Source organism: Sus scrofa, chromosome 5, assembly GCF_054392235.1.
Source record: "Sus scrofa isolate SSC_HxYL_T2T_F1_AM1 chromosome 5, Sscrofa_HxYL_maternal_Yorkshire_Landrace_v2.0, whole genome shotgun sequence".
In the NCBI taxonomy this organism is placed as follows: Eukaryota; Metazoa; Chordata; class Mammalia; order Artiodactyla; family Suidae; genus Sus; species Sus scrofa.
Genome location: NC_139387.1, coordinates 69337576 through 69350380, shown reverse-complemented (window position 1 = coordinate 69350380; position 12805 = coordinate 69337576). Strand labels below are relative to the sequence as shown.

Sequence of the window (12805 nt, the reverse complement as noted above, 5' to 3'; positions counted from 1 at the left end):
TCTCAGTGTCTCTTACTCCATCATTCTAGGGTATTTACCATCTTTCACACAAATGACTAGACCAGCTTTTTTTTTTTTAAAATCTTTTATGTGTTTTTGTACAAAAAAGTGTATTTTTTTCCTGCATTTTTAAAACACCAGGGTATGGGGAGGGATGCAAACAAATAATAACAACAAAAAAAAAAAGCTTTCATAACATTATTTTCCCTGTTTAGAAAGAAAAAAAAATTCCAATATTATTTAAAAGTCCAAAGATGAAATAATTTCATGTTCTTCTCTAAAGGCTAAAAAAGGCCCCTGCCTATTGATTCTATCCTCTTGTGTCCAGTGGAGCCACAGTACTCTCCAGTGGCCCAGGCCAACCGTTCCAGAAAGATCAGGCCAGGTTTCTGGGTACATGGCCTAAAGAGAAAGGTGGAAGCATCAGAGGATTAAGAACCTCCCCCCACAGAAACTGTGGGCAAGAAGACACTTCCCTGAGCTGAAAGGAGGGACAGGTGCGGTGGCATCCTGCACCCAGAGCAGAAGATGGCAGAGCCCTAGATGTCCCACTTCTGCTTCCATTCCCTTTCCAGAAGATTTTGGGGGGTTGGAAGTCAAAATGGCATGCCTGTGAAAGAAAGTGCAACATGTTTAGAAATACTGGTAAAGGGAAACATCTTAGGAGTGAGAAAAGCTTTGCCAGCTTTTACTGCAAGTGGGAAAAGAAAGCCATTAAGGAGATCCCACTGCAAGGTAAACAGACTTCCCTTTTCTGGACCTCTGGTAGCACAGGAGGTCAATTTCAATTTCCCTTTCCAACGGACTGGACTTCTGGATTAGGCATTTTGGCTCCAAATGGACCAATCTCTTAAGACTACAATTTAGGGCCAGTTCCAGCTATAGTCACTCCTATGCCAGCAAGTGACGGATGGTACCTTGTAATCCTCTAATTGGGAAATTTCACACTTCCCCATCCTGATCCCAGAGGTGGGAGAATTAGGTCTATGTTATCTCCAGGCTCAGACCAAATGGCAGTACTTGGACAGCAACCAAGCAATCACTGCAAAGTAATTCCAAGCAGCAAGAAATTACATCCAGATTCTCATGGAGACTACTGTAGGGTACAGAGTAACAGCATGAAAGCAACCAACCTTGTATAAATAATGTTTGCTTTTTTTTTTTTTTTAATTAAAGAAATCCAGTGTCTCAAAAACTTGTGAAAATGTGTTTAAAAAAGAAAGGGTCAGGGAGCCTGCCACACCCTTTTGCTTGGAAGAACTCCTGTTTGTACTTTCTGATACTAAGAGACAGTGCAACCGCCTCTGTCACTGGCCCTATTATCTTTGTCCTGTAAGGGTACCTTGAGGGAAAACAAAATAGGGAACAAAGGAAAGGCATTTCTACTACTGACGAGTGAGTGGCTGCAAACCAAAAGCAAACTGGAAAGCAAGAGCAATATTAAGGGTAAGATGAGAGACTGGAGTGGAGACTGCTTAAGAAATCTGGCTGAGGATGCTTTGGTTTGGGGGCTGAAGAAGCTGGACGTTTAAAGTGCAATCACATCGGTAATAAATGGTCATCCCTTTCTTCTGACTCCTCCCCCAGCTGGTCATCCCCCACACCACGGTATGCAGCAGGCACATTTCGGGGTTTAGATCGGCACACAAAGTCACAACCATCCTGTAGGGAATAATGCAAAGGGAGGAAAAGATAATTTGGAATAAGCAACTTTCAAGTGAGCAAAGTATATTTTACCAAGTCTAAGACTGGTAAGAACTAGTTTTCTCCAGAGATAATAAAGAGACCCCCCGCCCCTTCGCCAAAGCTCCAAGTATCACCCTGAATTGAATTTCGTGAAACAACCGAAAAACTTCTAATTAGGCATCACACTCTCGCCATCTAGGCCCCTTAATAGCTGTACTAGATTCCTAAACCTAAGCCACGATACTGCTCCTCTAGCCAAGTCTTAGCAAGGCTGGACACTAAGATGCTATGCTACTTACTACTTCGTACCAGGGCAACTGTCTTGGTTTGCTGGACAAAGTCCTGTGTCTCAGGCAAACTAGGATGGCTAGTCATTCAAACTTGCACACAGGCCACGGGCTCAGTCAGCTGCACTGTTACTTACTGCGACCAGGTTGCCAAGATCCTGCCAGAAGGCTAAGTGGGGAAACTGCTCTATTCCTTTGGCTCCCACCACCAGTCGCTGGTACAGGAACCCCCCGATGATATAGACAGCGACCAGTGATGCAAACCTATTGAGGGAGAAAGACGTCCACACTCAGAAACCAAGAGACAGTGAAACTCAGATACTCTAGAAAATCTACATTTCATTGCTAGCTGTATCCTAAGCTATGTTCTATAAAAAGGAAGGGAAAAGAGGGATAGTCATGCTGAATGAAAAGAGGGCTAGTAGCTTCCTTAGAGAACCAATGAGGGTCCTGTCAGTCTGAGAAGAGTTAAAGGCTCAGGAAAAAAAATAAGACATAGTGCGTGACTCTGATTTAGGGCCGAGAATAATCACCATTAGATATACAACTCTGTTTCTCCAAAAGTTCTAATAATTGGCGTTCCCGCTGTGGTGCAACGGGATTGGAAGAACTCCTATTTGTATTTTCTGATACTAAGAGACAGTGCAACCACCTCTGCTGTCACTGGCCCTATTATCTCTGTCCAGGATGCCAAGTTTGATCCCTGCCTGGCAGAGTGGGTTAAAGGAGCCAGCATTGTTGCAGCTGTGGCACAGGTTGAAACTGCAGTTCAGAACTGATCCCTGGCCCGGGAACTCCACATGCCTCAAGGTGGCCAAAATAAATAAATAAATAAATAAATAAATAAAAATTCTAATAACCTTGGAATTCTCTTGTAGTGTAGTGGATTAGGGATCCACCACTGTCACTGCATCAGCTTGGGTTGATGTTGTGACATGTGTTTGACCCCTGGCCTGAGAGCTTACATGTGCCACGGGCACTGCCCCTGCCCCTAAGTTCTAACAATCCAACAGGATAGTTTTAACAACTGTCCAGCCCTCCAGAAGGAGGGAAAAAAAACACCTCCAAATGCAAATATTTACTGGGGACGAAACATTCAGTTTCATTTTTTAAGACTTGCAGAGTTTAAAGACGGTTTTTTTTGTTTGTTTGTTTGTTTTTTTTTTGTATTTTTGCTGTTTCTTGGGCCGCTCCCGTGGCATATGGAGGTTCCCAGGCTAGGGGTTGACTCGGAGCTGTAGCCACCGGCCTACGCCAGAGCCACAGCAATGCGGGATCCGCGCCGCGTCTGCAACCTACACCACAGCTCACGGCAACGCCGGATCCTTAACCCACTGAGCAAGGCCAGGGACCGAACCCGCAACCTCATGGTTCCTAGTCGGATTCGTTAACCACTGCACCACGACGGGAACTCCTAAAGACGGTTTTTACAAAGCTCTTTCCCCTTTAGTTACAGTATAACACACACACACACACACACACACACACACTATGTATACCAACATACCTCCAAGTAACTGTTGAGTTAAAAAAAAAAGAGGATAAAGGAAAAAGTACTCACGTAACAAGTAAGATAGAACCCACGCTGAGGTGGGAGATCTCCGGGGAACATGCCAGGCTGCTGTCCATCTCAAAGAGGTAGAAACAGTCTTGGACTTTGCCTCGCTCCTCAGACACAGGGTTGAAATTGTCCTGACGATGAGAGGAGAGAACACAACACTGATGTGGTAAAGTGTTTTCTTTCGCCACCTGTCTGGAAAAAAAAAAAAAAAAAGAACAGACACCCCCGCCCCCCCAACATTTGCTTTCTCCTGGTTCAAAAACCTACTTTCCACGTATGATGGAAGACGGGTGTCTACGACTCAGGGAAAAACTGAACTTGTAGGTTTCTCATTCATCCCAATGATCTTGTTCCCTCAGGACAGCCTCTCCCACCTCAGGGCAGTCCTCGCCTCGCCTCGCCTCGCCTCTCTAGGCCCGGGGGAGCCTCACCGCTAGGGTGTGTCGGTTGCAGGAGATCATCACCACTGCCCGGCGCTGCTCCTTGCCACAGTGATTGTCATATTCATCACCCCCTTTATAGATGAGCATGATCCAATTACCTGAGGCGGGACAAGGAAAATGGAGCTTTGGGCTGGGGGAAAGGCAGAGGCAGACCTGGGCACTGTGGGCGCACGGAACGGAGTTCGATGACATTGGTTTTAATGAAAACAACCCTCATCAGGATGCGCTCTGTGTACTAGAAAGAGCAGCGAAAACCTGCTTCTTTACGATGCTGTGGGTTCCCTTGTTAAGACAACTAAGAATTAGATACTCATACAAGCATCAATCTTGGTTTTCCACACTAAAGGCAGGCAATCAATAGTGCAAATACAATTAGGATCCATACCTTTACCATCACCTGACATCCGTTTGCTGAATACCACACATCAAAAGAAGAGTTTCCATATTATCACTGAGTGGCAAAGGAAAACCAAGATTTTAAATCAGCCACAGTGGAGTTCCCGTCGTGGCACAGCAGAAACGAAATCTGACTAGGAACCATGAGGTTGCAGGTTCGATCCCTGACTTCGCTCAGTGAGTTAAGGATCTGGCGTTGCCGTGAGCTGTGGTGTGGGTCGCAGATGCGATTCGGATCCTGCGTGGCTGTGGCTGGCAGTTGCAGCTCGGATTAGACGCCTAGCCTGGGAACCTCCATTTGCCAAGGGTGTGGCCCTCAAAAGACAAAAATAAATAAATAAATAAATAAATAAATAAATAAATTAGCCACAGATAAATTCAAAGTGGATGATTTTTTAAGACTTCAGGGCATCTCTCCTTCTTTAGTATTTACCATGTTCAAATTTCTTTTGGGAAACATCATTTGATCAATGATCACGTGAGGTGAGTAAGGCAAAGATTCTGCTTCCAGTTTTGCATGTGAGAAAATAAAAAAGGTGAAACAATTTTTCAAAGTCACAGGGCAAGTAAATATCAGCTGGGTCAAATATCCAGTCTTCTGACTGCTAGCCCCACACTCTGGATGTTGCTGTTTTTATTATGTTATTTATGGGAGTGACAATATGAATTCAATTATTTATCTGCTTAAGGGAGGAAAATAAACCACAGTTGCTCACATTCCTTTCCAGAAATATGGTTTTATGACTTGAGAAATATTATCATCGCAGTTCAAGTCGGTGGGGAAATTTTTTGTAGACTGACTGGTTTGCAAAAAAAAGCCTGATCTCACTTTAAAGCAATCACCTACTGTCCTGAGCCTTGGCTGTGGAGGAGCCGTGGCACTAAGTGCCCTGTGGTTTATAGGCATCTCAAGTGTGCTGAACCATGCATAACCATATGATACACCCGAGAGACTGCGAAGGGCTGAGACATACAGGATTATCAGAGGGATTGACTTGGGATCAATTAATCAATAGGGAGAATCTTACTTCCATTGAAGACGTGAGTCTCGTTGAGTCTCCCCACTACTGTCTCCTTCCCATTACTTTTGTTGATCTGCACCAGGCCTGCCCCAGAGCTGTGGTTGCCAGCTTCTCGGCACACCCGGAACATGTACATATACGTGTCTGAGCCCTGGCCCACGGTGCTCTCAAAGCTGTGAAAAGTGAGGAGAGGAGGAAGAGGAGGGTTAGGGCCACAGGCTTTAGGAAGGGCAGCCTCCTTTGTTAAACAACAACAAAAAGGGTGCATTCAGTTTCTTTATCTGATGTCACAGCTAAATGTCACAGTGACACGCACATCTGCTGCATCGTGACCCAGACAGACCACCCTAATTGCTGATGATGACTGATTAAAACACAGCCCCCGAGGCAGCTAATATTCTACAGATTTCTAGAACAATTGCTCTAGACTATTCTAAAGCACTACCTACTACTTCCCCATGAATAAGGGTTTGTGTTCATGAGGTATGCCCTACATCCGGAAAGATTATCCTCAGATCTGTATACCTGAACTCTCCTGACCCTTAAGATGAGGGACATGGGCCTAAATATGTTCATCTGATACTTCCTAAAGCCGAACCGTATCGAGCTCTCACATAATCCTTTTGAATTCCCACAAGCTGGTCTCTCGGATCCAGCCTTAGAAACAGCTACTCTTCTGCCCAAGGTCCAGCGCGCTGCTGCTTCTCAACTCTGCGCTGAGCCTGTGCTCACACCACCAAGGAAAGCAAGCTACCACGGCCAAATAAGACCGATGCTGTTCAAGCGCAGATTTAGAAGGTCTCTCAGAGGTTACGATACACGTGTCCCGTCCACATTTGGTAGTAATACTAAAATAAAACCAGTAAGAAGAGGAAAAGACTCTTTCATAAGCCCTTTAGGATTCTTCTCATTTACCTTTTGTTAAACAGTGGTTTCAGCCTCTTCAGTAGAGCCAACTCTTTCTCGGACTCTTTACCCTTTTCTCCCACCAGGTCGCATGTTTTTTCTTCTGCCTGCCAGGACCCTCTCACTGCCACGGCCAGGAGCAGCAGCAGGGGCAGACCAGTCCTCCAGGAGCTGTTGACGGGGACCATCCTTTGGGGAGGGGGCGGGGGGAGGGGAGGGAGAGAGGAAGAAATAAAGCATATGAATGTGTAATGAATGAACGGCGTGTTTTTTTGTTGTTGTTGTTTTTTAACCTTGTGATCTGTCACCCACCACCTATTATTTCACACTAGCCAGCTGTCTTCATTATTATGAAGTTGGGCTCTATTTTCTTATCTCTATTTCAAGTTCTTTCTTTCCCATTTTTAAAATATTCAGAACTGGATTTATAAGTCTCTGGGTTTCTCGTCATTGTTTGAAAACTTATTATTATTTTTTTTGCCATTTCTAGGGCCACTCCTGTGGCATATGGAGGTTCCCAGGCTACAGGATAGAGGTCTCATCGGAGCTGTAGCCGCCGGCCTATGCCAGAGCCACAGCAACGCGGGATCCGAGCCGCGTCTGCGACCTACACCACAGCTCACGGCAATGCCGGATCCTTAACCCACTGAGCAAGGCCATGGATTGAACCTGCAACCTCATGGTTCCTAGTTGGATTCGTTAACCACTGAGCCATGACAGGAACTCCTTAAAACTTATTTTACAAGCCTCTTTGAGAGTTCCTGTCGTGGCTCAGCTGAAATGAATCTGACTAGTATCCATCAGGATGCAGGTTCAATCCCTGGCCTCACTGAGTGGGTTAAGGATCTGGCATTGCCATGAGGTGTGGTATAAGTCAGAGACACACGGCTCAGATCTGGCATGGCTGTAGCTGTGGTGTAGGCTGGCAGCTACAGCTCCGATTAGACCCCTAGCCTGGGAACCTCCATGTACTGCAGGTGCAGCCCTAAAAAAAAAAAAAAGTAAGTTCCTCTTGTGGCTTAGCAGTGATGAGCCTAAATAATATCCGTATCCATGAGGATGTGGGGTTAGATCCCTGGCTTTGCTCAGTTTCTTGGTCTCCATCAGCAGGTTAAGGATCTGGCGTTGCTGTGAGCTGTGGTATAGGCTGGCAGCTGTAACTCTGATTTGACCCCTAGCCTGGGAACTTCCATATGCTGCAGGCATGGCCCTAAAAAGAAAGCCTCTTCCTAGATGCTTCTCTTGCTTGACGCCATTGCTCACCTCCTGTCCTTCCTGTGCCCCTTTCATGTGCGTTCAAAGAAGACAGCATTGGCCTTGGTGAAGAGCTGGTATCCACGGATTGTTTTTGAGATTTCTGCAAGGTGTGCATAAAATGAGAATATCTACCTCTAAGCTCCATTGGGAGAAAGACACAGTTTTGGTCTTAGAAACTGTCAGAAGAACCAATCAATGACCTAGAGAGTACTTAGGTGTCACCAATGAACAGTAATTTGATTATGCAAAAAGTACAAGATTCTCTGGCATATGCAACAAGTAGCTTTTAATATTTCTGTGCCAAGAGCACCTGTGTCAGCAAACTTGTGTCTGTGTATGTTTTACACAGATATATATCACTTCCAGTCTAATTCATAGGTAAGTCCTTCAGAACAAACTATGGGGCTGAGCAGAGGGAAAGGAAAGAAAAAGAATTCCTTAATTACGACAACCTGGTGGAGACATCCTTGCCTCTTTACCATTTGGTAAGAAATTAGTCTGACACGTCTCATTATTTAAGTTTAATATTAGTTCATAAATTATGCTTAAACCAGCGGCCTTCCCTAAGATAATACTCAAATTACAATTAACACTTGATAAGGGCTAGTTGGAAGTTTTATTAAGATGGAGGAGTTCCCTGGTGGTCTAGGGGTTAAGTACCAGATGTTGTCACTGCTGTGGCCTGGTTTACTGCTGTTCTCCCACCCCCAAAGAATGATGTAAAAGTAGAGAAAGAGACATGAATACTTTGGGCCCTAGATCCTTTTTTTTGGGGGTCTTTTTGTCTTTTCCAGGGCTGCACCTGTAGCATACGGGAGTTCCCAGGCTAGGAGTCTAATCAGAGCTGTAGTCCCAGGCCTACGCCACAGCCACAGCAACGCGGGATCTAAGTCGCGTCTGCGACCTACACCACAGCCCACAGCAACGCCAGATCCTTAACCCACTGAGCAAGGCTAGGGTATCGAACCCGCAAACTCATGGCTCCTAGTCGGATTCCTTAATCACTGAGCCATGATGGGAACTCCCCCTAAATCCTTATTTAACAGTCTGCGTTCATATTCACCATAAGAAAGATGGGGACAAACACAGCCACAACACCTAAAACTTGACATCTATCTCTTGTAATTATTCAATCATTTAACTGACAGGAAGAACCAGAGTTCCTGTTGTGGCTCAGTGGGTTAAGAATCTGACACAGTGTCCGTGAGGACTTGGGTTTGATCCCCAGCCTGGTTCAGCAGGTTAAGGATCTGGCATTGTGGTGGCTATGGAGTGGGCCAGCAGCTGCAGCTCTGATCTGACCCTAGCTGGGAACTTTCATATGCTGCAGGTGCCACCCTAAAAAGAAAAAAAGAAAAGAAAAAAAAAAAAAAAGATAGGAAGAACGAAATTCACTCAGTCAAAATAAGTGGTTTGAGGAAGTATTCCAAAACCCATCTCAGGCTCTACAAGCCAAAAAATCTCAAGTTTCTAGATTTCCATTAAGTTTAGTTGTCTTTCTACCTTCCAACTGCCCAAAAGCTCTTGGGAATCAACTTACTTTACAATTTAGCAAATTCAATTTATCAGCTGCCTGTACTGCTCTATGAATGGAAACTGTGGTTCTGTTTCCCAAACTCATTTTCTATTCTCTAATCCCATCTCTGCACCCAGGATATACTGATTTATCCTTGCAAAAGAATTCATGTTGGTATCCATTAATGATCCTTCAGTCCTTTGCTACTTGTTAATTTCATGACAGTAGCACCAATTCCCCTGATACAAAGATTTAATTCTTCCAAAGTTTTCTCACTTATAATAAAATGCTTTCATATTACAAGTCTAGACTTTTGGAAAAAGTCCTCTAATTCTTTTTTCTTGCTGGAACACGGACTCCACTGCATTTTTAGAATACGAAACTTAAAACAGGCAGAATTTAATGGGTATTAATAAGTACCTGAATAAATTTTCTCCACTCTCCTAAATGAACTTACATTTCATCTTCCGTTTGACACATTCCACAAGGGCAACCAATCCTGGGGAAGTCATCCCCCTGACTTGCTGTTCTCCAAACATCAATTCACTGTAGTAACATTAATAAGGTGTCTCCATAGACTAATTATAGCCACCCACAGTCTGAGGCTCCCATAAACACATTTAAAACATCAAAGGAAACAATAGAGTGCTTGCCTTCTGCTAGGCACAGTTCGAGACATTTAACACAAACTAATTAAAACCTTACAACAACCCTCTGTAATAGACAATTATCATTCTTATTTTACAGATGAGAAAACGAGACACAGCTAGCAGAGTGAACCAGATCGTCTAGTTCTGAGCTCAAGGTCTGCACTTAACCATTATGTGTACATCTCCTTTCACAGTAATTTTCTGGGGGATCAGAGCAGGCAGAAAAGCTTTGCTTTCTTTTTGACCAAAAAAGAAGGGGAAGTGACCCCTCACACGGTTCACTGAATAAGAGGTGAAATAAAGGACCCAGACCTCAACTCCTACCTTCCCTAAATTAACTCACTGCTCAACACACAACCTGACCAGCTGACTAAGGTGAAGTAAGAGACTCTTTTTTATTAGATTATGCATGCCATTTTCCTTATATTCTCTCAGGACTCAATTTGAAATTTCCACATTCTGGGCTTTCAAGATTCTTCTTTCCAGAGCCCGTTTTCTGGAAGGATGCTCACACAGAAGGGTGTGTGCTTTGGCTTCAAAGTTAATTCCTTACCTGTTAACAGCGATGATTCCTTTTCCCAAATTAGAACAAAGACTCTCACGAAACTGGGAAAAGACGAAGGGCTAAACATCCCAGCAGTCAGTATTTCTTCTCTCTTTCCTGCTTAAGGTCTGGCTATGTTTGAGCTGCATCTCTTTGATTCACTGGCACACACTCTAAGTGCTTTATCTAGTGTTTGTTAATCTTCACAACCCAGAAAAGCAGGTTTAATTTCTCCCATCTTACAGATGAGGAAACTGATTCTTACAGAGCTTATGTTACTTGCCTTAGGTTATACAAGTATTAAACATGTATGAAGTTACTGAGGCAACTTGAATGACTCATAGCATAAAGACATTGGCTGGAAATTTTCTGATAAATACAGGAAAGCAAAAATGGATTAGGCAAAGTATGAAATCCAAGGGCTGGGTAGTCCCTTTTTAACCTACTACAAGGAGGTCCCCAAGGTCCAAGAGTTTGTAATGGATACTTTGGAAACAAGTGGCAGGACTTAAAGATTCTGAAAAATCCCCTCCAGTTTTCCTATTCTATAACGATAGATCATTTGGTTAAAGCTTAAGAAATTCTTCAATGGGATGACTAATGACTAAGCGAGGAACTGGGAGGCACTTTATATCACTGGGCCTCTGTACCACCCATCCCTTCTCTCACTCCTTAAGACTAGCCATGAACAGTTTCCGTTTTCGAATAGAATTTCTACTTTCTCTTCTGTGGCCCACTTCTGATGTGGCAGGCCTTATCTCTTGTCTCCAGCAGCCCACACTTCTAGAAAGGCAACCCTAATTAGTCAACTACCCAAAGCCGAAAAGCCTTAGGGAAGTAGACCTATAGCTCAAGGGCGGAACCTCCTGACAGAGGAACACAAATCCTCTACCAGCTACTCTTTACATTATATACTCATCCCCCTCAAACTTCTGCCAGGGTTTCAGACATTTTCGTCCCGTCTAGTCTCCTGATTTTCCAACTGCTTAGGGCCATGTCCTCTACAAATGATGCCACTTTACCTCCCTCCACGATGCAGACTAAAATCCTTCTACAGGTATCTGAACGCATCTTGAACCGCTTCCGGACTTAGTGACCTTCCTTTCCCTGCCTTCCAAACACGTAAATTCCCTCCCCCGTCTTGGAAGTCCTTTCTCCTTCACTCCCTTCGGGTCTCTGTGACTCCTCAACCTCAGCCTCCACCTTTCTGCCCTCGGACCCCTTAGCCGGACTGTGGGGCTAGAACCCCCTCCAAGGGAGACTTAGCGATCCCGGCTCCTGTCACAGCCACGAGGGTTGAGCGTTCTCCAGCCCCCTCCTCCACCTCCACGCCCCTTATACTCACGTGTCACGGGCAAAGCGAGTAGCCAAAGCTCAGTATCCCCGGCCGAATATCTGCCTGCGCCTGGGAGACAGAGCCAGCAAGGGGCCGGCTGCAGACCCCGATCCCAGAGCTCGTGGCAGAGCCAGCGTCCCCCAGGGCGCCTCGCTGAGCTCCACTCCGGGAACCGGAAACAGGAAGCGCCGAGCGGCCGCTGGGCAACCGCTCCTCCCACTAGACCCCGCGGCATGTGACCGCAGTACCATTTGGCCCCTTTCCCCTTCCCGGCCTCTCAGCTCATCCCGGACGCTGATTGGCCAGGGTCGTGGGCCTTAGGCGCCTCCCTCGCCGTATTAATTCCGATCCTTGTCGAGATGTACAAATTCAGTTCCACCTTTTCGGATCTCCTTTCTACTAACCGGTCCGAATCCCGCCTCTCGGACTCTCGGCTCCGGCCCCCGTCTCGCGGGGCCACGCGGGGGTCACGCGGGGTCACGTGCCCGGCTCGCTCCAGGGTAGGTCAGACCGGACAGGGCACGTGAGGGCGGCGGCGGAAGCGGAAATGTGGGGCGGGCCTCGTCGCCCAAGCTCCGGTGGGAATTGTAGTTCTGACGCGGTGTTTCCTCCGCCTGCTGTTGCCCCAGAACGCAGGCCGCCGGAAGGGGACGCTGGTTCGCCGTGTGCCGGCCGGAGTCGCGCTGTCTCCAACACCTGTGGAGAGTGCCTGAATCATGGTCATCCGGGCTTTCTTAACGTTACGTTTGTTCTCTGCGTCCCGTCTCCGGTTTAGAACCTTGAGGTGTAATGGTCACTGTTATAGTTGTCACCCTCCGGCCTCCTGGCATTTTTCGTGAGAAACACTTCGCAACCAATTCTATTCGTCCAAGCAGCTCAGTTTCGGTCTTTGCGCCTTTGTCAAGATCCTTCGTGATGTCCTTCCCGTCTGGCATCCTAGCCGCGTGTTGAAAGTCCTTCTCGTTCTTAGAACTCGGTTCAGATGCTGCTGCTCCGTGGACTCCTGGATGCACTGCCTCCAGCTGGGATCCTTCCTTCAAGTGCCCGCTGGGTGCTGTACCTGGCTTTAGCCTCCTTTCCTTCTACTTTGATTCCACCGTTGCATTTGCGGGTACCTCCTCCTGTCTTCGCCCATGGGGGCTGGGTTTTGAGTCGTCCTACAGTGTTTTGAATCGGATAATAATAGAAGCTAACACTTGCT

General features: G+C 46.0%; 1 protein-coding gene across 13 annotated transcripts; it reads right to left on the bottom strand.

The window, feature by feature from the left end:
* Positions 1 to 184: 184 nt before the first annotated feature.
* Positions 185 to 12042, bottom strand: M6PR (mannose-6-phosphate receptor, cation dependent). Of its 13 annotated transcripts, none has more exons than XR_014803867.1 (8): positions 11614 to 11778; positions 7565 to 7658; positions 6311 to 6490; positions 5402 to 5568; positions 3802 to 4075; positions 3535 to 3665; positions 2111 to 2237; positions 185 to 1662 (listed from the first exon to the last, which is right to left on the bottom strand). XR_014803867.1 is itself a non-coding variant. In XM_021092378.2 (8 exons), the coding sequence occupies exons 3-8, from the start codon at positions 6487 to 6489 to the stop codon at positions 1540 to 1542; spliced, it is 837 nt and encodes a 278-aa protein (XP_020948037.2). In that variant the 5' UTR covers position 6490; positions 7565 to 7658; positions 12009 to 12042; the 3' UTR covers positions 185 to 1539. The 13 variants fall into 13 exon arrangements, 7 of the variants coding, with proteins under 7 accessions (XP_020948037.2, XP_084812948.1, XP_020948036.2 ...); XM_021092378.2 differs by lacking the exon at positions 11614 to 11778 and adding an exon at positions 12009 to 12042 and having other exon boundaries at positions 3966 to 4075; XM_084956822.1 differs by lacking the exon at positions 7565 to 7658 and adding an exon at positions 7249 to 7480 and having other exon boundaries at positions 3966 to 4075; positions 6311 to 6848; positions 8867 to 11778.
* Between the last annotated feature and the right edge of the window lie 763 nt (positions 12043 to 12805).